Genomic DNA, 27143 nt, shown 5'->3' on the forward strand with positions numbered 1-27143 from the left:
TCAGCCTGGGGACTGACAAGCCCTTTGGAGCCTAATTTCCAGGAAGGAGAGTTGGACAGTCCAGTCTATAGCCTGTGCCCCATCAGACCTGCCTTTTCTTGCCCCTTCTTTCCTCTCCCACCCCACCCCCTTCTTCTCCTGGGTCCCTTGTTCTGTTTTCCAGCACAGGGCAGCTGGTCAAAGGTGTGACGTGCTCCCACATAGATGCCATGAGTGCGGACTCCTTTCTGGCCCATTTCCACCATTTTGAGAACAACCTCTCCCTGCTGTCACCGTATCAGGTACCATTACAGCACGTTCGAACTTCTGATTCTCTCTCCCTGCCCCAATCGTGGGCCTGAATTGGCTGTGGTGGCTTAAGATATCTGTGCTGGAATTATTCCCATGCAAGTGATGATGATGTGGGGCCAAATGTTGAGCCAGGTTTTCTCCAGTTTCTTTTTTTAAAAGCTCCAGATACCCCAGTCAGTCAGAGCTTCACCAGATTGGTTATTCTAAACTCAGATCTGAACCTTAAAATCCAGTTGTAGGGTACACCGTTTGGCAGGTCCGTAATTATGTTCTGAGACTGAAGGTCATTCCCTCCTTCCTGTCCTTTCCAGAGGTAGTCTGGAATGGGAACAGTACTTTAATAAGAGTATTTTCTTCTTCATCTAATACTTCATTTTCCAAATGGTCAGGGAGACTCTTTATCCCCTTGGGGAGACCAGAGGCAGAAACTGACTTTTCACTGGATCTAAGTAAGGAAAATCAGGCCTTGGGAACAGCGTTTGGACTTGGGAGTCTAAACTTTTGGTGGTACAGAGTCCTGAGAGGGTGAGCAGGCAGATACACGAGGCATCTGCCCGACTTTGGTCTGGTGTTTGTAGATACGAATGAAAAGTTTTCAAATAATGAATTTTCTCCCCGAGAGCCAGGAAGTAAGAGTAAATCCTGGCGTATAATCCTTTGAGGTCGTTCGAGGAAGAGGCAAAATTCTCACAAAGCCCCGTCATTCCCTTGCATTCAGTCAGTGGTTCTCAAATTCGAGTATCAGCACTGCCTGGAACACTGCAGTGGTTTGATGGGTATTAAGGTTCAGTTTTGCTAGACGAGTAAATTCTAGAAATCTGCTATGCCACACAGAGCCTATCACGAACAATGTGGTATTGTGTACTTCAGAATTTGTTAAGAGGGTCCCTCGCATGTTAAGTAGATGTTACCACAAAAACAAAAAGGAACAAAGGAAACTCTGGGAGGTGTTGGCTGTGTCTATTACCTTGATTGTGTGATGGTATCACGGGTGTTTGCATATGTCCAAACTCATCAAAGTGTACGCATTATCCGTGCAGGTCTTTGCATATCAATATACCTCAATTAAGCTGTTAAAAAAAAACACAGATGAAAAAAAGCAACACACATTGCAGAGCCTCACTTGCAATTTCTGGGGTAAAGCCTGATAATTGACATTTCTAACGGTTCCCTCGTGAGAACTATTGAGCTGTATTAAAAGTCTTGCCCAGGCAGGGAGGAAAGCAAATTATTTTGGTAATAATTTGGCGTGGTGGTCTTCTTTATACTCATCAAACGGATCCAATGGGTGGGTCAGTTTCCTCTTTGAGGAGGACCTCCATGTTCAAGGAAGAAGAATTGTTCCAGCAAAGCTCCTTACCTAGAGTCCTTCAATTCTCAGGACCTTCAAATACCAGTGAATTAGAAAATTTGCCTTTGTTGTTTACACTTTTGTGGAAAACACATTAATTATTATTAAAGAATAAAACAATATAGAGAGAGTAAAATTTCCCCAAATTTCCCCTGGAGCAGTGATTCTCGGAGGATTATTTGGCCATCTCTGGAGACACTTTTGGTTGTCGCGCCTGGGGGAGACGCAGCTAGTGAGTAGAGGCCAGCGATGCTTCTCACTTCCTACAATGCAGAGAACAGCCCCACAACAAAGGGTTGTCCAACCCAGAATCTCAAAGATGCTGAGATTGAGAGTCCCTCTTTTCTTTTTCTTTCTTTTTTTTTTTTTTTAGATTTTATTTATTTATTTGAGAGAGAGAAAGAGAGAGGAAAGAGGGAGTGCTCTAGCGGTGGGGCGGAGCAGAGGGACAGGCAGACTCCCCACTGAGCGGGGCTCGATCTGGGACCCTGAGATGATTCCCTGAGCCAAAGTCAGATGCTTTCCCGACTGAGCAACCCAGGCACCCTGAGAGTCTCTCTTAAGGTAAACCACCAGGAAAAGTTTGCTATCGACTTTGAAAGTTTTTTTTTGTGTGTATGTAAAACATATTTACTTGTAATTTAAAAAAACACAAATGAGTTCATACTATATGCATTGTTCTGTTTAACTTTAACAGAGGCGTGTATATATATATAAAATAGGACATGGCCATCATTCCATGTTAGTAGATATAAATCTACCTTATTGAAACAAAATAATGCGGGGCGCCTGGGTGGCGCAGTCGTTAAGCGTCTGCCTTCGGCTCAGGGCGTGATCCCGGCGTTCTGGGATCGAGCCCCACATCGGGCTCCTCCGCTATGAGCCTGCTTCTTCCTCTCCCACTCCCCCTGCTTATGTTCCCTCTCTCACTGGCTGTCTCTATCTCTGTCAAATAAATAAATAAAATCTTTAAAAAAAAATAATGCATAGCTTTCAGCTGTATGGATATACCATGATTTATCTAACCAATCCCAAACCAAGGGACAGTGAAGTTCTATCTCTATTAAAAGGTAAACATAGGCATATTAAAAATTTTAAGAGTATTTCTGAGCAAAAATTGGGATCAGGCAGCACTGAACAGGAAGTGGTTCGGAGGGCTCTGGTGAGGGGAAAAGACGTATAAGAGAAGGTGCAGATGCGGAGAAGGAAATCATTTGGCTATAGCTTAAAGCCTGGTTGGCTCTGGGTGATTGGTTGTTATCAGTGTTTTGATTTCATAACCTTGAGGCGTTTATAGACTTCAATTTTGCTTGCATAGGGTGCCGTGTCATTAGGGCCGCTTCAGTCTAACGGCCTCCTTGTTTAATTAATTTCACATCTCACTTTCTTGTAGTTATACACAAAACAAGGTGAACATTCTCAGACTTAAATTTTTGTGTTCACCCTCTGATCGCCTCAGTGTCCTCAGCCCTAAACTGGGCACAGTGGTACCTACATTGCACGGTGTTCCATTAAATAATAAGTAAACATATACAGAGCACTTAGGGCAGTGCCTCGCCCAGAGAAAGCACAGTCTCTGTTTGCTCTTATGATTATTGGACTAAACTCCTAGAACTGCTTTAATCTTTCAGGTTAATTGTTTGGCGTGGAAATACTGGGAGGTCTCCAGATCCTCTATGCCATCTTTCCTCTTGGCTGCGCTCCCGTAAGTGAACATTGGCTCCCCTCTCTGGCCCAACAGTGAGACTGATGGGAATTATCCAAGTCATCTCACCCGCGGGTTTTTGTGAGGAACCAGAGACAGAGTGGAGAGTGCCTTCCAGATTTAAGCCCTTGTGAACCAGGATTTAAATTCTGAGCCCCACATCGATATTTCAGACAGAATCTCTTGCTTTTTTTTTTTTTCCTCCTATTATTTAAAAACCAAAACCAAAGCAATCCAAGCCTGAGTGAGTGCCGGTGAGGCAGGTCCCATCTGGGCTGGCCTCTCAGCTGTGCCCAGGCTCCAGGGTGATCAAAGCTGATGTGAATCGTGGGGATTTCTCCTGGTATATGTGGGCTTTCAGGCCTGGGAGGGGGAGCCCTGCTTTTCAAACACAGTCCGGATACTCTTTTTCTCTTTATTTCGCTCTTCCTTCTCTTGCTGTTACTTGTCTTCATTTATTCAGAAAATATTCACTGAATGCTTACTATGTCCTAGTTCTCAAAGATAATTTATTTTCCCCTTATAAGAGCTTATAGTCTCTGGGAGGGGAATACAAGCATGAAACCAATTATAATGTCACGTTGGTATTTGGTTGAAAGTGATAAAGTCTTAACTCAAAACTGGCTTAGGCAAGAAAAGGCAATTTTGGTTCAGGTAACTAGAAAGTCCAGGGATGGACTTCAGGTGTGGCTGGATCCAGGGGCTCAGTGGTCAGCCATCTATGTCTTTTTGGCCCTGCTCTCTTTTGTAGGCTTCTATGTCAGGCAGCTTCTTTCTTTGTGGTGGTCTCTGGCAGATGCAAGTTCATATCTTCCTGGTTAAAAGACTTTTTCTTCTCATCCTCATTAAGTTGTGGGTTTGACTGGGTTTGTGGGGGATGGATAACTCTGGCTTAGTTTGGTATTGTGTCCCTGGAGCTGGGAGTGAAGTGGGGTCCACCCCAAACCACAAGGATTTCAAGTGAAGAGGGTGATTCTCCAAAAAAGCCCTGTGCTGTTACCATGGGAAAGGGGACAGGTACAGGGCACAGACGGGGCCTGACTCCTTCAGACTTGAGAGTTGGAGGAGACTAAACTAAAGCTCAGAGAAAGAGCTGGGATTTCAGAGTTTGAGACGGACACTCCAGGGGCACAAGGGATGTTTGGTTGAGCAGTAGGCAAGGGAAGCGAAGGGTGTGTATCTGCAGAGTAGCTGGGAGACAGAATGCCAGAGAGGTAAGGCACAGTCAAATCAGGGAAGGGTTGTGTGACACAATGAAGTGTTTCACCTGTATTCTGGGCACAGATCCTCAGATCTATATTTCAGAGAGATCTTTACCTCTGTCCACATAGCGTTCAGAATGCAGGGGGCCTGGCCAAAAGGAGGGAGACATGAAAGCTTATTTCTAGAGCCTGGACCATGGCATGGCTGTCTCCTTCCACTTATCCACGTCTCAGCTTAAATACCTGTGTCTTAGAACAGGCTCCCCAGCTGTCCTCACCATCATTCTCCATTGCAGAGTCATTTTGTTTTCTTCCTTTATTTATCACTGGCTGAAATGGCCTGTTTTATTCACCAGTTTCTGTTGTCTTTCCCCTACTAGAATGAAGCATCCTGAGAGCAGGGACCTGCCCCTCATGCCATGTTCATGGTTGTAGCTGGTGCCCAGTACCATGACTGGCATGCAGCAGATATTTGCTGAATGAATGAAGAGATAAATAAGATAGCAGTACTGTGAATGGAGAGGCAAGAACAGATTTGAGTTAATATGAAGCTGGTAGCAATGACACATTTGGGGATAGAGGGAAAAAGACACCGGGGATGGCATAGAGGAGGAAGAACATGTAGAATTTGGTTTTGGTACAGTCTAGAGGTCATGATGTGTAGGCCATGTGGGTCTAAAGCAGTCTTTCTCAACCTTTGTGTCATTATTGCCTCCCTAAAGGGAACGATTTAATTTCTCCTGATGAGAGAATTCCAGGAGTAAGATTTTGTTGAATAGTGTTGAGCTTTAATGGGTCACAAATCATGTAATAACTAAGATTTTTTTCTTTTTTTGTTCCCTCTCTCTACCTGAACCAGTTTTTCCCCCTAGGGGGCCATATTGCCTCTGTTAAGAATACATGGTTGGGGGGGGGGGGCTCTGGCCTGGTGATGCCAGAATCAGGTGTCATTTCTCTTATTTTTTCTTGCTCTCTCCTTGTCTGTCTTTCTCACTTTCTATTTTATTCTCTCTCTTATCTCTTACTTCTACTTTTTCTTTCTTTGTCTTCATCTCCCCTCAACCAGTCGATCAGTCAACATATGTTTATGGAGACCCCATTCTCTGATCAGTGCTACTGGGGAGTGGAAGAGAGTCATGATGGAAGTCGGCTTCCTGCCCGTAGAAGAGGGGCATGATGGGAAGTCTGCCCCCCCCCCCAGAAGAGCGGCATGATGGGAAGTCTGTTTTCCCGCCCGCAGAAGAGGGGCATGCTGGGTGCTCCCTCCCAAGAGGAGCCACGACATCACTGGGGAAAACAAACATTTAAAGAACAGCCCTGGGATAAGCTCTTGTGCATGTGGAGGCTGATTTCAGGGGCAAATGCAGAGCAACCATTGTTTTCCTCCTCTCATTCTCCCGTCTCTTTCCAGGGCTCGCTATCTGGCTTCTGTCCCGGCTTCCCAGTGTGTGCCGTTTTTGATCAGCTTGGGGAAGAGTCAGTTGGACTCCTTGGTTTTAGATTCCCACAAAAAGAATTCAGTCCTTAGGAAGGTACAGCAGTGCCTGGTAAGGAAACTCGCTGGATGACACTTTCCCTGATGTGCCCTCCTCTTTGGGTGTCTGTGGCCATGCTGGGGCGCCCTCAGGAAATCTGGCTGGGACCTTGAGCTTGTGGTGATGGCCAGAAGTCTGACTTGTGGGTCTCAAAGCTGACCCTGGGATCCTGAGTGGGACAGTCTTGGCCATTGGTTCTGAGGACTGCCATCCTGGGGCTTGAATGATGGGAGGCTGCTCTGGGGGACTAGAAAGATCACAGTACAGAGTTTGGGATCTAGGCCGGCCTCTGGCAGTGATTCGTTATGTGGCTTCCGGCAAGTCATTTCCCTCCATGAGCCTCAATCTTCTCATCCCTAAAATAGGTGTAAGAGCACTTCCTGCACAGAGTTGTCGAGGGCATGAAATGGGCAATATATTGTTCAATGCCAAGGCCCAAAGGGCACACTATCTGAGTGTGAATCCTAGCCTTGCCACAGCTGGCAGTTTCTTTATCTTGAAAAAGTGGGTGATATTAGTACTTACTCTAACAATTACTTTGTAGATGAAGATTAAGACCTGTAAACTCTTAGAACACTGCCTGGCATGTATTAAACACTCAGATTGTTACCTACTTTCGTCATTTGGGGAAAGAGCTTTAGAGGCTTTCAAGTCCTGTACAGATTTTGAGGTGCTGTTTTTATTCTTGCTCTGGTATTATTAGCATGGTTATTGAACTCTGGGGTATCCTCAGAGCAATGGTACCAACGATGACGTCAGTCCTCATTTATCGAGCGTTTACCACGTGCCAAGTCTTCTGCCCACACCAGCTCCCTGGTGGAGCCTACTAGACTTCCGAGGCTTGCCTCCCTGGTGTAAAATCAGACCCCATGATGTCTCTTCTAGTCCGTGGTAGGGTGGGTGATTCAGGTCCTGGAACCTTTATGAGGTTGGGGATCAGGATGTGTTGTTGAGGGGTCATGACCTTGAGCCCTGCTGGATCTTCCCATCAGCTCCACTTGTTGGTTTCAGAACAACTCCATTGCTGATGAGTACGCGGTAGACATCGTGGGGAAACTGCTCTGCCACTTGCCAGCAGCCGTCCTCCACCGCGGGGTCTCCGCCCGGGCCTGGGCCACAGCCCTGCATGGGCTCAGAGCCTGCCCAGACCTCAGCCCAGAGCAGAAGGCTGCGGTGAGGCTCAGGCTCCTGGAACAGCATGGGTGAGGAGGTGCTGGGCTTGGCCCTGGGCGGGGGTCAGGGGGCAGGGGGACAGAGAACTGTTCTTTCTCCTGTAGAGTCTTCTGAAGTTGGGGCAGGTATTTGAGTAGGACCTAGGCATCAGTCAGCGGTTAAACAGCAAACGTTTCTGGAGTAATTACTGTGTCCCAGGCACATAGGACATAGACTTGGAAGGCCAACTCCTTGGGCTAAAATTTTGTGTATATCTTCTATTGTCTATGTGACCTGGGAAAAGCTACTTAATCTTTTTGTGCTTTAATTTCTACATTTGTAGTGTGGGGCCCGTAATGGAAGAGGAGGGGGAGGAAGGACAGGCTGTGATGTAAGTGACAGAAATTCAACAATTCAAGCTAAAAAAGAAGTGGGAATTTATTGAGTTCAAAACAGAATGTAGTGGAAAACTCCAGGAGTATGCTTCAGACATGACTGGGTCCAGAGGACTGATGTTGTCAGGAATCTGCTCCACCCATCCCTCAGCTCTTTGTTCCTTGGTGTGGCCTCTATTCTCTCCACTTGGTAATGGGAACAACTTCCAATATTCTCTTTATTGCTAGAGATACCAGGAGAAAGAGGGCTTCTCTAGTAGTTCCAACAAAATTCCCAAGGGCAACTTGGTGTCCTGTATGTGATAGCTTGCATCACGTGCTTGTTCTCTTGGTCGGGGAAATGGGACTTGTCCAGGCATGAAGTTGGTCTGTTCCTGCAAGGAAAGGATGCTGGAACACAGGGACAACAGCATAGTGTTTCAGTTGACTGCTTATCGTCTCTTTCTAGACTCCCCCAGAACTGGACGGCTGAAACTATGAAGGACTTGGGACCCTTTCTAGTACTTTTTTCAGGAGACGAATTAAGCTCTGTTGCCACAAAGGTACCTCTGTGTTCCATCTTTGGAAGGCTGAAGGGGTTTGAAGGGAAGAGAAAGTGTGGTCAGTTATATATCCCGTTGGGTTTACTGCCTGTTTGCTTTCTGGAACCTTCCTCCCTGCCTCAAAGGGCTCAGATGTTTCCAGCTCTGCTCCAGGATGCCCAAGTTTTGGGAAAAGAGAGTGAGGCAGCAGTGAAACCAACTCTGGGCTTTTCACATGGCCCTTTGGGCAGACGTGCCCAGACTGGGAGGTGTAGGTCAGTTACCGCCCTGCTATCTGTGTACTTCCCACATGCATGCCTGTTTGAGGGCTAACACCCAGCACTGCCATATATACATGCACACATCTGTCCAGCGTGTGCATCACATGTGCAAACACATTTAATCCAAAACCATATCCTTATGGAGCATTGCTGTTGGGCACACACTTTGCTTGGAGCAACTCTCCAAAAGTTAGATGGCATAGGCCCAAGAGCTGTGCCAAACAAGCACAAATTTGTCATCTTTTTGCTGTATAATAAAGCGACATGATCTCATTGGCATGCAACAATAAGCATTAATTTCTTGCGGATTGGTCTGTGGGTCACCAGGACCGCTCTGCTTCCAGGGTCTGCTTCTGAGGCTCCGGCTACCTTCTTCTCACCATGAAGGTCTGAAACTCCAGAAGACAGAGCACCAAAGTGCAATTTTCTTTAAGGCCCACGCTGGGAAACGGCACACTGTCATTCTCCATTGGCCAAAGCAAGTCAATGACCAAGCTCAACCTCAGTGGGGCAGGAAGTCGTCTCCTTCATGCAGAAGTGGAGGGTGGGGGCGGGGCGCCTGGGTGGCACAGCGGTTAAGTGTCTGCCTTCGGCTCAGGGCGTGATCCCGGCGTTATGGGATCGAGCCCCACATCAGGCTCCTCTGTTATGAGCCTGCTTCTTCCTCTCCCACTCCCCCCGCTTGTGTTCCCTCTTTTGCTGGCTGTCTCTCTCTCTCTGTCAAATAAATAAATAAAATCTTAAAAAAAAAAAAAAAAGAAGTGGAGGGTGGGGAGGGAGTAAATGTTTGCTGGGCACGACTCAGGTGGACTGCAAGGCACGTCCACACACTCATCCCTGTACGTGCGCGTGCAAGACATACGTTGTCATACGTGCTCAGAAGAACCTGAACACACAGCCTGTCACCCAGGTTCACACACAGCACGCATTCCAGTGTCCAGTCATGGTAAAATCATCTCCTGGGGTGTCCGTATAGTCATAAGTAGCAGGTGCATATATATGATATACTTATCTAATCTTCCAAAGATCAGTTTTTAAATGGAAAAAGTTTTATCTCAGTACGGTTAAATCTCAGAAACACAGTGCAGGGTTAAAAAAGGTGAGTTGCGAAAGAATATGTACAGGAGGATCCTAAATAAATAAATACTAGTTAAATTTTTTTCACTGTGAAAATACTTTAATGGTTTTTTTTCACTACAAAAATGCTTTAATGGCGGTGGGTTTTTTTTTTTCACCATGAAAATAGTTACATTAATTTTAAGCACATGCAGAAACGGTGCAGATGTAAGTCAAGCTTAGAAGTGCGTGAGAATGGTTAATGGCGAATTCAGGGTGCTGGTTACTTCTGGGGAAGGAAGGAGACCAAAGAGGGAGGGGAAGGACCTATCAATTATATTTGTGATGTTTTATTTCCTAAGTTAGGTTGTGGGTACATGGGTGTTGTGTTGTATTATTCTCTCTCCTTTTTTTTTTTTCGATGACTGAAATATTTAATAAGACAAGTAATACATGCTCCTGGTTAAGAAATTTCAACTATACCAGAAGCTATAGGATGACAGCCTGTTCCCCCCCACCCCCCACTTCTAGGTCCCTACCCTATCTCCCCAGAGGCAATCACTCTTCCCAGATTCTTGGGCACCATTTCAGAAAAATCCTCCTCCTGCTTATATATGTTCTTCCCTTAAAAAATACAGAATGGAAAGTACCGTTCACTCTGCTGTGCATTTTGCTTTTTAGAAGTTAAGTGTGTCTCTTGTGAGTTGCGTGTGACCTCAGTGGCACGTGACCATCACTGGAGAGATTCTAAAAGGACACCTGCATGGCCCCACCCCAGGCCAATGGCCTTAGAATCTCCGGGGTGGGGCCTGGGTGTCTGGCGATTTCCCAGGTGCTTGTCACCTACAGCCAGGATGGAGAACTACTGGGTTAGAGTGGGACTTTAATTCTGAAGGTTAGAATAGAAAGAGGACCTATTATAACCTGAGGCGCTTTCTCTTTGGACGGAGTGGGACCCAGTGATGCATAGCTGTGTGAGCGAGTTTGATAAATGCCCTGGACTCGTGGTTGGGCCTACCAATAATATCCTGGGTCTTGACAAATCGCACTGTTTCTTGATGGGAAATGGCATTGGAAGCTCCCTTGTTGCTAGTCTCCACTCAGAATTAGAGAGAATCCTTTTTTCCTTTTAAAAAAGATTTATTTAATTATTTGAGAGAGAGAGAAAGAACATGAGGGGGCTAGGGGCAGAGGGAGCAGGAGAGAGAGAGAGAGAGAATCACAAGCAGACTCCCTGCTGAGCACAGAGCCTGATTCCACAACCACAAGATCACAACCTGAATCGAAATCGAGAGTTGTGGATGCTCAACCCACCGAGCCACCCAGGCGCCCCCTCTCTTTCTCCTTGTTCTGATAAATGTAAAGTTTAGGAAAAATTTAAGAATAATACCAGACCCAAACTGGGTAGGCTCACCTACATTTTTTATAGATCTTATCAGGTTGCTCCGGTAATTCTGTACCGCTTAACAGCTCCACAGAAGAATAAGTGTGCCTCTTTACTGCATTTTGCTCAGCATTAAGTGTTATCACTTCATCTTTTTTTTTAGGTATTATCACTTTATTTTTGGCAATCGAATGGGTGAAAAACAGCATAGGCTTGTGCTATTGAACGTTTATTGGATTGCTAATGGGGTTAAGTATTATTTTGTATGATTCTTTGTAGAGACCAAATTAGTTGAGCTGGGTGATAAATTTATATAAGAAGCTTCTATAAAAGAAACACAGCCCCTGAGGGAGTTAAGTGGTATCACAGTTTAAATCTGTGTTCAGTGTGCTTTAACTATTATTTGTTCCTCCTCCTTCCTCTTCTTTCCTGCACACAGTTTCCTGATATCCTTCAGCAGACAGCTGCCAGGCTAGCCGGGACCTTCCCCCCCCAAGAATTCCTGTGGGCTGTCTTTGAATCTGTCCAGAACATGAGTGAGAAGAGCCCCAGCTCTGCCTCCAGCCCCGGTGAGTGTTTCCAGGGTGTCTGAGCCACAGCCATGGCAGTGGTGTTTGGCCTGAGTCCCTGGCATCCAGAGGCTTCCTTTGGTCAGGGGGTTGGATGCAATGTCTGCAAAGCAGCAGAACGGCAAAAAGTCACAGGCCAAAGAATGACCCCTGTAGTAAAGTGATTTGGAATCACGTCTTGTGCTCTTTACCCAGGCCAGTCAGTTAAATGGTGAACATGTGCAACAAACATTTCAAAAGGATTGACTTAAGGGTGTAAATGGCTGAGTGGCTATATATTGCAGAGCTGGGGCCAGGCTGGCCCGGTGTGAACCCTGGGTCTATTGCTTACTGGCTGTGGGACTTCGGGTAAGCCCTTTAACCTCTCTGTGCTTCAGTGTTCATCCTCTGTAAGATGCGAGAATGAAAGTCCCTATCTCCTTAGGCTGTTAGGAGGGTTAGTGGATAGAAACCTGTAAGGCTGTTCACAACAGTGCCAGACAATGTAGGAAATGCTCCGTAAGTGTTAGCTATTTTTATGATTTTTGTGCACCCACCGAGCACAGACTTGTGCCAAGCAGGAGGGGACAAGGTTAATCAGACCCAATAATAATTATTATAATAATAGCTGGCAGTCAGTGCTTGCTTTCATTCCTGCAAAAAATAATTATTGAGCACCGACTATGTGGACAAAACAGACAAAAATCCCTATCCTCTTAGGGCTTACTTTCAAGGGGCTGGCGCGTGGGGGCCGGTGCCTGACAATAAATCACACACACAGTAAGTAAAAGACGTAGTATTTTGTGTGATGGTAAGTGCCAAGAAGGAAAACAAAGCAAGTTAAGGAAGGGGTCTGGGAGTGGGGGGTGGGGGATTAGAATTTGCAAAGAGAACCGTGGAGGTAGGTTGCACTGAGAAGGGGACGTTTCAGGAAAGCCCCAGGGAGTGTGGGCACGGACTTCATGGACATGCGGTGTTGGAGTCTTCCAGGCAAATGGCAGTGTAACAGGAATGGAAAGGGATGGGACCTGAGGGGCCAGTGTGGCTGGAGTGCACAGGAGACAAGGCCATGTAGGGCCTTATAAAGGAAGCCCTAAGGACTTTGTCTTTGTCTTTGGGTTGGGGGTCTCATGGAGGCACCAAGCAAGGAAGTGTCACAATCCGATTTATGTTTATCTGGGGTGGTCCTCTCTCCACGCGTCTCTGTCCTGTGCTTGCTCCCATTTTCTTGACAAGAAAAGCTGAGGTTTGGAGAGAGATTAAGAGACTTGGCCAAAGTTGCGGAGTGAGCAATGGCTCTTGGATTTGTACCCAGAGCTGGTGGCGATCACCACTGGCACACGGCAGCCCTCCTGGTCTGTGCGTGCGGGTATGCAACAGTAAGACTCGCCACACTCTGGGGAGGACACTCTGTTACAGCTGCATCGTCCGAGTTTTCTTTAGTGGTTCTGGGTTTTGTTACTGCTATGCTTATAGTAATGAATGGATCAGCAGAATTACTAGTTGGTTTTGTTTTAGTTAATTTGTGTGGCTGTGTTGACTCATTCAACAAATACTTGCTAAACTCCTACCATGTGCCAGGCAGGGACCACAGCAGGGATAAGACCAAGTCCCTGCTGCATGGTATAACTACTTTGTTCCTCTCTAATTCTCTACTGTCACTGGATGCTGTTTTCACTGGAAAGTGGGGGAGTCTAAGAAGGATGTGTCTTTTGTGGTATAGATGCTTGAGGACCACACGCGGCGACTTCGATCTAGTCTGCTTTCACCTCTTGACTGCAGTCCAGTGAGTTGCCACCGAGAGGCTGTGAGAAGGGAGTGGCCACAGGGCTTGGGGATGCCCGGGCTCAGGTGGTGAGTCTGTGTCCTCAGGGGTGGACAGCTGCCTTGACAGGAAAGCCAGGATTGCTCTTCAGACAAGGAGCCTCATTTATGTGTTGATGATGTTAACTGGTTTGGCCAGGTGAAGTTCAACTTAGTCAAAGACTGAAATGGATGGGCTTCTCTTGTTGGGAAGGAAAATGCCCATTTCTCCTCTTTCCCAGAAAGTGGGAAGGCCATAGCCTCCACAATGGCACATCATTCTCCCTTCCCACTCTTAAAGATTTTGTTTGAGAGATATGGGGGGAGTGCACACAAGTGGGGTGGAGAGGCAGAGGGAGAGGCAGACTCCCCACTGAGCAGGGAGCCTGACTCCCAAGCCAAAGGCAGACAGACACTTAACCGACTGAGCCACCCAGGCATCCCACCCTTACCACAGTTAGATAGAAGTGCTCCTTCCTCGTAATTCTGGAAGCCTTACCTCTGGGTTGCAGACAAATGCATGAGGTGGCAGCTGCTGGTAACATAACTAATAAAAATAGCTTGCTAGTATTGAGTGCTTACTGTATACCTGACATTGTTCTAAGTGTTTCTTATATAATAATACATTTAATCCTTCCAAAAATTTGATGAGATAATTTTATCCTCATTTTATTGATGAGGGAACTGAGTCAGAGAAGGGCTAAATAGCTTTGGATTTCAATCTGAAGCCAGAACTGTTCACCACCAGCTCCCCCTCCCCTCCAGGCAATTTGGAACCCCAATATAATGTTGCAGAGTTCCTACTGTGTGCATGTGGCCGTGCAAAAAATTGGCATTTCCATGATTTTGTTACCAGGTAATTAGCAAGAAGTGGCAGAAGTGGGATTCAAGCTGCTCCCCGCGTCCCTGCTCTCAATGTCTATGCCACGCTGCCTCTCATGAATAAATCCATCTGGACAAGGAGGTTACTCATTCCAGTAAAAACTAACATTCCCTGAAGCTCTCTTTCCTCTGTTCCTCCCCATTCTTGAGGTTGCCATGGAGTCATGGCTCCTTCTTCTGGTGACATCTTCAAGTTGGCAGAAGCCAATGCCTGCTGGGCCCCTGAGGACCTGCTCTGCATGGAGGAACACACGTTTACCAGGCATGTGGAGCTTCTGGGGGCCGTCAGGGGTTTCAGCCCACCTCAGCTGATGACCCTAAAGGAGAAGGCAGTACAGGTAAAGCCCACCTCAGGGAGGGAGCATTCAACAGAGAAGAAAGCCCAGCACGACGGTCCCAGCACTGCTGCATGTAGAGCCCAGCTCAGGGAGTTCTCACGTGTGTTGTCCCATTGCAATTTCTCTGTATCAACTCCATGCCATAGGTATGCTCTCCACATCTGAGAAATTTCTAGTGCCTCCCTCTCAGGGCTGTGGCAGAGAACGGAGATGTGTCTTGGCATCTCATGGACACTCAGTAAAAAGTTCTGTGGATGTTCTCTGGTTCCTCTGACTGAGACGGTTTCCAGGAATTGTGCCTTTTCTCTCTCCACTTGGAGAACCTCAGTTGCTGCCTACAGCAGGGTTTCTCAGAATCCATTGCAAATTTGTCTGAAAACATAGCAGGAAGGAGTAAAAAGGGGACTACGAGTCTTTTCCCATCTTTATAAAGTTCCCTTTGAGTGGCTTATTTCAGCCGTTTGGATAGTTGTAGAATATCTGGTTATCCTTGTGGGCTTAGGACATGAAGTTCCTTAAAATTACATTTATAACTCTTTTTTATATAAATGACCCAAGTTTATTGTGGAAAAGTTGGAAAATAATAAACAAGAAAATCTGTCATAATCTACCCAGAGATAAGCACTGTTAAGCATTGTAAAGCACTGGTTTTGGTATATTCACCTGAAGCTCTCCAGACTTCTGTGTATGTGTATAAAATGTATTTTTATATTTCATGCATATATTTCATGTATACTCACACATATATTTGGAAAAAAATAGTATCATGCTCACCCACTCTTCAATAACTTGCTGTCGACACCCAACAGTATAAATGCATATTTTCCATATCAGAATTATAGATTTATATCAACATTTTAAATAGTTATATAATATTTCATTTTGTGGTTGGTCCTTTTTTTCTGGTCCTTATTTATTTAGCAAATTGGTAGACTTTTAGGTTGCTTATATTTTTTTAATGCCTCAAGGTACATATTTGTACATATTTTGGGGGGCATTTGTCTCATTTTTTACTTAGGCTAAATTCCCAGAGGTGGAATTTTGGGGTCAAAGCATATAAACATCTTAAAAGCTATTACATATAACCAAATTCTCTTCCAAAAAGTATGAACCAATTTATATTCTCAACATAAATAAATGAGGGTATCCTTTACCCCATATCTTTTCAATACCACAAATGATAGTTCTTTTTATTGCTTGTCAATAGGATTGGCTAACATGGTATTCTTTGATTGTTGTTAATGTACAATTTAAAAAATTATGACCAAGACTGAACTCTTTTCCATGTCTGTTTCTTCTTTTGTGAATTTTTTTTTAAAGATTTTTATTTATTTATCTGACACAGAGAGAGACAGCCAGAGAGAGAGGGAACACAAGCAGGGGGAGTGGGAGAGGAAGAAGCAGGCTCCCAGCGGAGCAGGGAGCCCGATGCGGGGCTCGATCCCAGCACCCTGGGATGATGCCCTGAGCCGAAGGCAGATGCTTAACGACTGAGCCACCCAGGCGCCCCCTTTTGTGAATTTCTTGTTTATGTCTTTTTTTTTTTAATCAGTAAAACTTTGTTTCTGTTCTTTCACCACTAATAGAAAACTGGAGGAAGCAAAAATGTTTTGTATTTACAAAGATAAATGGCCTCTTTAGCCAGAAAAAATCAAAACCTCATACTACAATAAGGAAGATTGTAGCACCCTCCGCCACATCCCCTGAGTTGTCCTTGTCATCTTAGACAAAACCTTAGTCCACTGGCCAGGGACCCTCTCTCTATGTGGCCAAATCAAGATGAGGGCCGAGAAATCAGACCAATAAATTCCCATGATATAAAGTTGTTCTGTTCATGTTGTGTGTGTGTGTATATATATATGCCTATATATACACACACGCATGCACATATATATGTGTGTATGTATATGTATATGTGTATATATGTGTATCTATACGTATATATATATATATATTAGAACAAATGCAGTTGTCTTTTTCTTATTGATTTATAAAAGAACTTTACATATTAAAGAGATTTACCCTATGTTTGTTTAAAATACTGTTAGTAATGGTCAGTCTGATCTGGATTTTTTTTCACTTGAAGGTCTGGGACCTGCCTTCTTACTGGAAAGAATATCATATCGCCTCTCTGGGGCGCATTGCTCTGACTCTTAATGAAAGTGAGCTGGAACAGCTGGATCTCAGCTCCATTGACACCGTGGCTTCCCTAAGCCAGCAGACAGAATGGACCCCAGGACAGGTGGGTAGATGTTGCTTGATCTTTTAAGTATTCCATTTTGTCTTAATTTTGTGTATATTGTCCTTTATGTCCTTGAACATACAGTATTTATAATAACTGCTTTAAAATCTTGGCTGCTAATTCTGTCATCAGTTATTTCTGAGTCTGTTTCTATGGACTAATTTTTCTCTTAGTTATGGGTTATGTATTTTTATTTTATATGCAAGGCTGGTGATTTTGAGTAGCTAACAGGCATTGTGAATTCTGCATTTTTGAGTGTTTGATTTAGTTGTACTCCTTCCAAGGTTATTGGGCTTTGTTCTGGCATTTATTTATTTTTTAAACAATTTTTAAATTTAAATTCAATTAATTAGGGACGCCTGGGTGGCTCAGTTGGTTAAGTGTCTGCCTTCAGCTCAGGTCATGATCCCAGGGTCCTAGGATCGAGTCCTGCATCAGGCGCCTGCTTAGCGGGGAGCCTGCTTCTCCTTCTGCCTGCCCCTCCCTCTGCTTGTGCTCTCTCACTCTCTCTCTCTTTCTGACAAATAAATAAATAAAGTCTTTAAAAATAAATAAATAAATTTGATTAATTAACATATAATGTATTATTGGCTTCAGAGGTAGAGGTCAGTGATTCATCAGTCTTATATAATAACCAGTGCTCATTACATCACATGCCATCGCCCAGTTACTCCATCCCTCCCCCTTGCCTCCCGGCCTCCAGCAACCCTCGGTCTGCTTCCTATGATTAAGAGTCTCTTATGGTTTGTCTCCTTCTCTGGTTTCATCTTGTTTTATTTTTCCCTTCCTTCCCCTATGATCTTCTGTTTTGTTTCTTAGGTTCCACATATCAGGGAGATCATATGATAATTGTCTTTGACTGACTTATTTCGCTTAGCATAATGCCCTCTAGTTCCATCCATGTCTTTGCAAATGGCAAGATTTCATTTTTTGATGGATATTTTTTGATGGATGGCTGCATTATATTCCATTGCATGCATATATGTATGTAGGGATATATATATATATATATATATCACATCTTCTTTATCCATTCATCTGTTGATGGACGTCTGGGCTCTTTCCATAGTTGCTGTTATAAACATCGGGGTGCAGGTGCCCCTTCGGATCACTACTGGCATACATTTAAATTACTTTCAAATTAGGTTGATTTTGAGGTTCCTTTTTTAAAATTAATTAGTTAATTAATTGAAAAAATTTTTAAAGATTTTATTTATTTATTTGAGAGAGAGAGAGAGCACAAGCTGGGGGAGGGGAGGAGCTGACTGCCCGCTGAGCAGGGAGCCTGAGGGGGTCTCAGTCCCAGGACGCTGGGATCACGACCTGAGCCAAAGGCAGATACTTAACCAACTGAGCCACCCAGGTGTCCCAAGCCTTCCTTTTGAGCATTATTAGGGTGAGTCCAGAGTGACCTTAATTCTGTAGTTAATTTATCTGTTATTCAGACATGATTATTCTGGAGACTGTGCTCTGTGTATTTCAAGACTCCTCTGTTCTGGCTGGTGGGAATGTGATCTCTTTCCAACTCCACATGAGCTCTGAGAATTGTTCATCCTATCACTTTCTGATGCATCTTCCTGATATTTATGTAGATTTCACTCCTGGCCTGTGTAGAGAGGTCAGTACTCAGCCAGACAGGGGAAGATCTCTCTCTTTTCTGCCAAGTTTCTCTTTTGGTGTTCTCTCTCTCTGAAGTTTCTTACTCTCCAGTACTTACCCCCAACAGATTACAGGTGCCCTGGCCTCTCTGACCTTGAATCTCTGTGTTCCCAGCTCATCTGGATGACCAGGCTTCTTTGGGTTCCCTTTCCTGCTCCCTGGCCTGGAAACTGCTTCTGGGCAATAAGCAAGGGCAATTTTCGGGCTTTCCTTATTTATGTTCCCTCTTTCAGGATTACAGTCCTGTATCCTCTGTTGTCCAGTGTCTGAATACAGTTGTTTCATAAATTCTGTTCAGTGTTCTCATTGCTTGGGAGGTTGGTTTCTGTGTCAGTTAATCCATCATGCGTTAAAGAAGAAGTTCTCTCCAGAATTTAATTGTTTCCACTGGGAGGGACGTTAACCCACTGTATTGCTAGAAAGGGGAGTTTTAGCTGCTCTGTGGTATCCTCATGCTCCGGCAGCCCTCCCTCAGTCGTCATTTTCAACACTGGGTTTACATATTATCTAATTAGCATCCCCATAAAAAAGTGCCCCTCTTGCATTAATATTTGAAAAAGTCCCAGCATTGACTCCAATCATGCAATGGCCCACCCCAAGCAGTCACTGTGATCGGGAGTAGAATATGGTGGTTGGCCAGGCATGCGTCGGGGAGTGGAGTCCATCTCATCATGGCCCTATGAACTGACAGCGGGGAATGGGAGTGTGGGAGGCTGCATAAGGCCCCCAAAGACATCTGCGCGCCAATCCCTATGATCTTTGAAGATGTTCCCTTATGTGGCAAAAGGGATTTTACAGATCGGATTAATTTAAGGATCTTGAGATAGGATGATTCTCCTGATGAGCCCAGTGTAATCACAAGGGTCCTTATGAGAAGGAGACAGGAGGCCGTGTGACAATGGGAGCAGAAGGACACAGAGAGAGATTTGAAAGCACTAGGCTGCTGTCTGAAGATGGAGGATGTGACTACAGGCAGGCTCTGGAAGCTAGAAGAAGGAAGGAAATAAATTCTCTCTAGAGCCTCCGGAAGGAACTCACCTGGCTGATCCATTTTAGGATTTAGGACCTTTCAAAATTGTAAGGGAATATGTGTTGTGTTAAGCCACCGAATCTGCAGTCGTTTGTTATGGCAACAAGAGGAAACAAATACAGGGCGGTCCACCCAAGGGAAAGCATGGTGTTCTCAAACAAAGGGAGGATGGGTGCTGGGCAGGCAAAACCAATGCGTGTCCCCTAGTCGCATGAGCTTTTTGGAGTCAGGATTGCCATGTCCCCTAAGTCTGAGTGGCACCATTCAAACAGGACGCAATGTGAATTGCACCACCCCCACCCCCACCCCTGGAGCTGGGCAGCATGGAGATCCTGGCTATGAGGATTATGTAAGTCAGTACATGTGAAACATTTTGAACAATGCCTGGCCCATAGTATTCAGTCAAAATCAATTGTTTTCATTGTTGTGGTCGCTGACGCCATCATCATCATCATCACCACCACCACACTTCCTCTCTCGGGCATCTCGCCTCATTTGCAAGACAGTCTAAACCCAGCAATCTGAGGTTCCTTCCATGCGACATTCTATAATGACTGATTTTGACTGTTTGAGAAGTGCCACGTCACGGATATTAAAATCCTTCTACTTATAGTCTGGGAGAAAACAGAAAAATATATCCAACTTAGAAACTAGAGTATCTCTTTCCCTTTGCACCGATTTTAATTCGCATGGATGCCAGTGAGATTTATCAATATGTTTGAAGAGGATATGAAAACCTAACATTTGCATATATCATTTGCAGTCAGTTCTTCAACTTTCACTCCCAATCAAACCCTTAAATGCATGTTTCTAGATTAATAGTCAGACCTGGTGGAACTACATTAACAGAGTTCAGTTTAAAAGCCAATATAAGGGGGAGAAAAAACTATTAGAGAAGCCAGAGGGATGAATGGAGAGATTGAAGTCTTACAGCTATTCATTTTTCAGAGGGCTAATATTGCCTAGAAGTGTTAGTATTAATTGTCTTGGAATCATTACAGATACACTGGTCCAGTCATTCAAGTAAATATATTTTGGCTTATCACCTTGCAGGCTGAGCTTGCATTTTCCAGGTTCCAGTGGCAGGGACAATTTAATACCGCATCTTCAAAGTAATTTTATTTGAATTGTATTTTTGCACTTTCATTTTAAAATGTGCACACCTGATAGTTGGGGAGCACAAATTGTTATGAGTCAACTAATAAAACCTGATCGTGAAGACTTAATAGGAAAAGTTCAAAAGTGACCTCAAATCTCTCTCTTTCTTCTCTTCATACCCAAACATCTTCACTGTCTAAGGGTACAGGCTCTGGAGTCGGAATGCCTGGGTTTTAATCCTAGCACTGTTATTTGCCAGCTGTGTAGCCGTGGCTTAGTTACTTTACCTCTCTGGGCCTCAGCTTCCTCATCCGTGAGAATGAGAATAATATTATTACTTCTCAGGGCTGGGATGCCTAGGTGACTCAGTTGGTTAAGTGTCTGCCTTGGGCTCAGATCATGATCCCAGGGTCCTGGAGTCGAGTCCTGCATTGGGCTCCCTACTCAGTGGGGAGCCTGCTGCTCCCCCTGCTTCTGCCCCCCCCCTCTCTCTGATAAGTAAATAAATAAAATATTAAAAAAAATACTTCACAGGGTAGTTGTAAAGGCTAGATGAGATGGTGTATGTCAAGTGCTGGTCCATGCAAACATTCAGGAAATATTAGCTATTATAATTTTGGATGTACATTCCCATTCAGAGACACTTAAGTCTGAGTGTGATACTATTGAAACTCCCCTGGGGAACCTGCGAGTTTTGTAATCACCGAGGGCAATTTCATGAAGACACTGATCAGTCTGATTTGCAGAAACAGGAAATCTCCCTGAAGCCAGTCCATCTTGTGAAAGCAGCGATCTGATGCCATTTCAAAGGAGTACATATTGCCTACAACTTCTATAGATCACTCACTCAGATATTCATTCATTCATTTAAAAACGTCCTTATCGGACTGAACCATGTGCCAGGCATCGTGCCAAGTGGTAGGGTTACGATGGTGAACTAGCTGGATATGTTTTGTGTCTCTGGGGATTCTACTTGGTGGTACAAGACAAAAAAGGTGAGCACAGTGAAAAATGTTTTAAAATTGTGATAATTGATAACAGAAAATGGGCAAAGTGTTCATGGAAATAGTCAAGGAGGGAGGCTATTTGAGGTTGGGGAATCGGGCAGTCTTCTCTGGAAAGGTAGCATTTAAACAGACTTGGGGGATGGGGAGGCAAGAGACATGAAAAGTGGAAACCCAACGCCACATTTCCCAATCTTTGCTAACACTTTCTCTTAACACTGTAATGATTCTGACTGTGTGATGGGATGAACTGATGGTAAAAGGATATGGGAAGGCTCACTGGATCCCTGTGACCCTCCCTCCATTCAGATGTTTGTTCTTGGATGTCTCCTTCCCATCTTTGCCTTGTGAACTCTTGTCCTCTTGTTACCTTTTGCACCTGCCCCTATGAGCACCAAGCATCCAGACTTTATTATACAGCTCATCTCCAAAGGAATGACTTGAATCCTTCCTCAGGTCCAACATAGGTAGATCAAATGAATCAGGGTCGTTTCATTACAAGTGGCAGAAAAACCAACTCAAAGTGGTTTGACCACGCAAAGAAATTTATTGGCTCCCATAACCGAAAAGTTCAAGTGTAGAGTTCAGGTATGGCTGGATCCAGAGTCTTCAACACTATGGTCAGGAATCTGTCTCTCACCATTTTTGACCCTGTTTTCCTTTGTGTTGGCTTCAGTCAGAGGCAGGCTCTTTGCATGTGGTGAATTCTAGCAAATCCAGGTGTTTATCCTTTCAAGGTTCAGTTCAAAGTGAAGAATGTTCTCCTTCCAGAGAAAGAAGGCTGTCTTATTCTGCTATTTCAATTAGGATATCCCTAGTTATTCCAGTCAAAGTCCTGGTTGGTTTTGACTGGATCACAGGCCCAGTCTATAACAAATCATGGCAGCCAGGCTAAGAGATGACTTTACCAGTCAGGACTGGGTCATAGCATCACCACTGGAACTCAGAAGTCAGCTCCACCTGAACAATGTGAAGTAAGAGTGTGGGAGGGGTAGCTCTCCAGGGAAAGTCATGAACAATGAATGGCTACTGTGCAAGAATTTCAGCGACCCTACACAGCAGTCCCCTTAAATCAAAGCTCACTGAAGAGATCCCTTTGTGGTTTTCAATACCAAAGCATTTGTTACACTTCTCTCTGGAATTGAAGAGAGAGGGACAAACCTATTAACGTAGGGCTTTAGAGAAAGAAAAATTCACCATGGCTGAGATCGTCAGGGAAGACTTCAGGAAGAAGGTAACATTTGACTTGAACCCTCCAGATAAAAAGATGGTTGGATTTTAACAGTTGGGAAGGCAGGAAGCACATTTCAGATGGAGGGACTGATTTGAGCTAAGGCAAAAAAGCAGACTATTAAAAGGTTTTGTCAGAAAGTTCTGGAAACTCAGAGCGCCTGGGTGGCTCAGTCGGTTAAGTGTCTGACTTGGGCTCAGGTCATGATCCCAGGGTCCTGGGATCGAGTCCCGCATCAGGCTCCCTACTCAGCAGGGGAGCCTTCTTCTCTTGCTCCCTCTGCTGTCTCCCCCTTTATCCTTTCAAGGTTCAGTTCAAAGTGAAGAATGTTCTCCTTCCAGAGAAAGAAGGCTGTCTTTCTTGTAATCACCGAGGGCACCCCACCCCTCACACCCCACCCCCGCCCCACCAACTCGTGCTCTCTCACTCTCTCTCTCTGTCAAATAAATAAATCTTAAAAAAAAAAAAAAAAGTTCTGGAAACATGCTGGAAAAGTTTGGATCCTGATGCAGGAGAACTTAAATGAGCACTCATTTCATGAGTGACTGAAGAAAATAAGCTAGCAAACACAGACACAGGGTAAAGTTCCTTTAGTGCTGGTGAAGGGTACAAGAGTTTCATTGCCAAAACACACCTCTCCGGATGAGGGGACGTACTCACTAGAAGCAGCACCTTAGGGACATGAACCCGGAGGCAATGGCTAGGATGGTTTGGATGGGGGGGGGGGTTACGTCCAGGGGAGTACAGTGGGGGATTGGTCAGGAGGTTACAGCTATAACTCAGTTATCCCCTCAGGCCTTGGGGTTCTCATCATCCCTGGATAATTCATCTTTTATTCTTCCTTATTTTTCTAGGCTAAATCCATTCTGCAAGGGTTCCTGGAGGATTCAGGCTACACTATCCGAGATCTGAAGAGCTTCCACTTAGTAGGACTTGGTGTAACCCTGTGTGCTATGAATGTCACCGAAATCTCCCTCATAAGGATCTCAGAATTCAGGTAACCAAACCAGTAGTGTTCAAAATGGCAAATGATTGATCAACCAGTTCATTCATTCAGTGAGATGTTTTCTGCTTTCTGATGCTTTGCCACTTTTCTGGGTTAAAATAAGGAGTGGAATCAGCTGGATCCTTTCTGGAAGCTGGGCCTACCTACCTTCTGCACACCCGTCGTGTCTGGAGTCTCCCAGGCTCACACTATATCCTTCCCTCTTAACCAGGGTGGTGGTGGCCAGAATCGGGACCCTGCTCTGCAGCACCCATGTCTTGGCCGAGTTTAAGAGGAAGGCAGAAGTTGTATTTGGTGATCCCACCGAGTGGTCCGGCTCTGTCCTACAGGAGCTCGGGACTATTGCAGGTAAGAGGCACCTCGAACATGCCTTCTCTCCCTTTCCAACCTGACATCTGGGGACAAAAGCAAAAAAAAATAGTAATAAAATAATAATAATAACAATAAAAGAATCCTTGGCTGTATGTAGTGAACATCTCTAAAGTTCCAGTAGAACCTAGATTCATGACTTGAGGTTGCAGAGGAGGGGTCTACAAATCTGCTCTTTCAACAAGCTCTCTTGATGGTTCTGTGCACACTAAAGTGGTTTAGGATGTGATTTAATTGACTTCTAAATAGTTTTATACACAATCTGAAATTACATAAAGTGAAGCTCCTTCTGGGCCTACTTTTCGTTGTAGGAGACCAATCAGGGCTAATGTGACCCACTTTTTTTTTTTTATCAGAGTTGATTAAGGAACTTGATTCTCCAGTGTGATTTTCAAGGCTTTTTGTAAGGAATGACGCTTGCCTAGAACACACAGATCTGTACATTATGCAGCACCATTAATAAACCAGTGGAGTTCCGATGGCTTGAACTAAACCCTCGTGATTCCTTTTTCTCCCCAGCTGGATTAACTAAGGAAGAGCTCCAAATGCTGGACAAGGATTTGATGCCATATTTCCAGCCATCAGCAATCAAATGCCTTCCTGATGAGATATTCAAAGTAGGTACTCAGTTCTTCAAGGAGAATAGGAGCTTGACCCCATTTCAAATCACATTGGGGAACAGATGGCAGGCCTTGGATTCTAGGGGCTTGCGACCAGATTTCTGCTGATAGGGCCAGAGAAGAGCTTTTGCCAACAGTGAATGGGTCACAAGATAATTTTAGGTTTAAACACATTTTTTCCTTAAAATTTTATGTTTTAATTTGTATTTATTTTTATGATTGTCCTCTCTTCATAGCAAGTGGTATTGATTTTCTATTTATGATGGTATGACAGGCTCATATTTCTTTGTCTAAAACCCTTGGGGACAGATACATTTCAGAATTCAGAATTTTCCAGATTTTAAAAAGATCAATCTGTGAATCTCCAGTATGTAATTTAACACCCCCAGCAGTGTCTGGGGAAGCACCTTACACATGAATATTTCTGCGAAGAAGTCAGTGATGCCACACTAATTGGAATAAATAGAGACTATAAATGGCCTTACGTCAATACAGGTTTTGCAGGCAAATAAGTTTGTCTTAAACTTTGGGAAAAACTTTCAGTTTTGAGATTTTTTTTTTTGGACTTCAGAATTGCCGGTGAGGGATTATGGACCTGTATAACATTTCCTTTTTAAATAAATCGAAGTAAAAATATTTTAGTTGATTTAAAGAAAAGTATTGAGAAAACCTCAACAGGACAGGTGAGAAACTGCTATAGAAGGAATTGAGGAGGTGGCGTTGGATCAACTGAGGTTAGGGAAACAGGGTAGTCTGTGCGGGGTCCTTGCTCTGTGTCCCCAAACAAGCTTAGGGGAGTGTTTGGTGGGGACAGTCTGCTCTGATGAGGAGTGGCCCTGGTGTTTCTTGCTTGCTGGGTAACGTGGAAATAAATTCTAGCCACCACAACTGTGGAAGACACACAAACGAGGTTGGGCAAACTCCCGTGATGCCCCATCACTGGTTCATTTCAAGACAGATAGCCGACCTTGAACGACTTCACAACACAGGACAGTTTCCAGCACAGAGCAGGTGAAATAGCTGTTTGGCCGGAAATAAATAGTAGTCCTGAAGGCTACGGAGCCTCCCCTCTGGGGTTTTCTGCAGGGCATAGGCAGCTTGGCTCTGGATGCTGGCATGTTGCTGAGCACTTTCCCTTGGTCTTGTTTGGAGGGCACTTTGTAGTTGTTTCCTTGTTCAGGGATTTGTCTTTTTCTGAAACTCCTAGGTGCACCTGGGGTCACACTGGTGAAGGAGTATAACCTAGCGCCTTCAGGGCTTTAGGAGTAATGTAAGACAGTGCTGTGGCCTGTGGCCCGGGTAGAGTCCGAGGTGAACTGTGTAAGCTTAGCCCTGTCTAAATGAGGAAGCTGCTTCTCATCTGTGGCACGTCAAGGAAGTGTGACAATGTGGGCCCAATATTGCTGGATCTTCCTTCTAATTTTTTAAAATTATTTTATTTAAGATTCCAGAGGTCTCCATTTTCATGTGAAACCTGCTGATAATTAAATGTTGGCAATCACTTCGAATTTATTTTTTTAAAGCACAGTCCAGTAGGCCTAGAGATTCAACCTGGCCTGTGGGTTGCAAGTTCGCCATATTGGAAAAATAGGTAATTTGTAGAATACAGACTCTGTGTTAATGGTAGATGGAAGGCGTAAGCCAGAAGAGTACCTGTGGTGTGTATGCGTGTGTGTGTGTGTGTGTGTGTGTGAGGGAAGAGGTGATGCCAACCTTGCATGACGGGTTAGCTAGGTCGGAGATAACGTTCCAGGCAGAAGGAAGTGGATGGAAAGGTGATGCCTCCTGAGGCCTACAGATATGGGTGCTCATTCTCCTGCAGTGAAGAGTGACTGGGGGGAAGCAGCTGGACAGGTGGGCTTGGCCCAAAGCATGAGGGCCCCATTGCCACCTTCAGGAGCTGGAACCGTGTCTTGGAAGTGGGGGGCAGGAAAGGGTTCTAAGCAAGGGAATGACACAATTCCAGAGAAACATCTCCCTAGACAGAGAATAAGGAGAGGATAAAAAAGGAAAGAGGAGTGGATGAGGGGGCATAACCCTTTCCCAGAATCTTGGGGGTCCTTAGAAAATAAGCAGCATGACTTTAGACACCTCTCTACAAATTCAGAATCCTGCCATCCCATCTCGTTCCAGACCTACTGTAACTAGCCACAAGTCCTCTGAGCTAGAAGCAACTTCAGTAGACCTCTTGTTTCAGGGTCCTCAAAGACATAGTGTACTTGGCAGAAGTTCCCACTTCCAATGGCTGTGGCAGACGTCACTAATAGATTATCACACCTTTCCTCCACTGAGCCCTCGCAGGATCACCCCCCTTACCCCCCCCCCCCACCAAGGTGTGCAGGCAGTCACTCCAGAGGATCAGAATCCACACAGGAGAGGAGTTCTCTGCATCTAGTCCAAAAGCCCAGAGAGGCTGTGAAATTTGCTCAAGATCACACAG

The 27143-nt window shown here is 44.8% G+C and overlaps 1 protein-coding gene across 1 annotated transcript in view; it reads left to right on the top strand.

Moving 5' to 3' along the window:
- OTOA (otoancorin) overlaps positions 1-27143 on the top strand; it is a 57776-nt gene that overhangs the window by 26483 nt on the left and 4150 nt on the right. The window contains exons 16-26 of the mRNA XM_026515597.4: positions 164-281; positions 3274-3347; positions 5961-6096; positions 7096-7286; positions 8080-8173; positions 11313-11442; positions 14257-14444; positions 16531-16686; positions 23563-23705; positions 23926-24062; positions 24603-24700. Coding sequence (XP_026371382.2) covers positions 164-281; positions 3274-3347; positions 5961-6096; positions 7096-7286; positions 8080-8173; positions 11313-11442; positions 14257-14444; positions 16531-16686; positions 23563-23705; positions 23926-24062; positions 24603-24700 — 1465 coding nt within the window. The remainder of the gene's footprint in view (positions 1-163; positions 282-3273; positions 3348-5960; positions 6097-7095; positions 7287-8079; positions 8174-11312; positions 11443-14256; positions 14445-16530; positions 16687-23562; positions 23706-23925; positions 24063-24602; positions 24701-27143) is intronic.

The sequence above is a fragment of the Ursus arctos genome, unplaced genomic scaffold, assembly GCF_023065955.2.
Source record: "Ursus arctos isolate Adak ecotype North America unplaced genomic scaffold, UrsArc2.0 scaffold_2, whole genome shotgun sequence".
NCBI classification, from domain to species: domain Eukaryota; kingdom Metazoa; phylum Chordata; class Mammalia; order Carnivora; family Ursidae; genus Ursus; species Ursus arctos.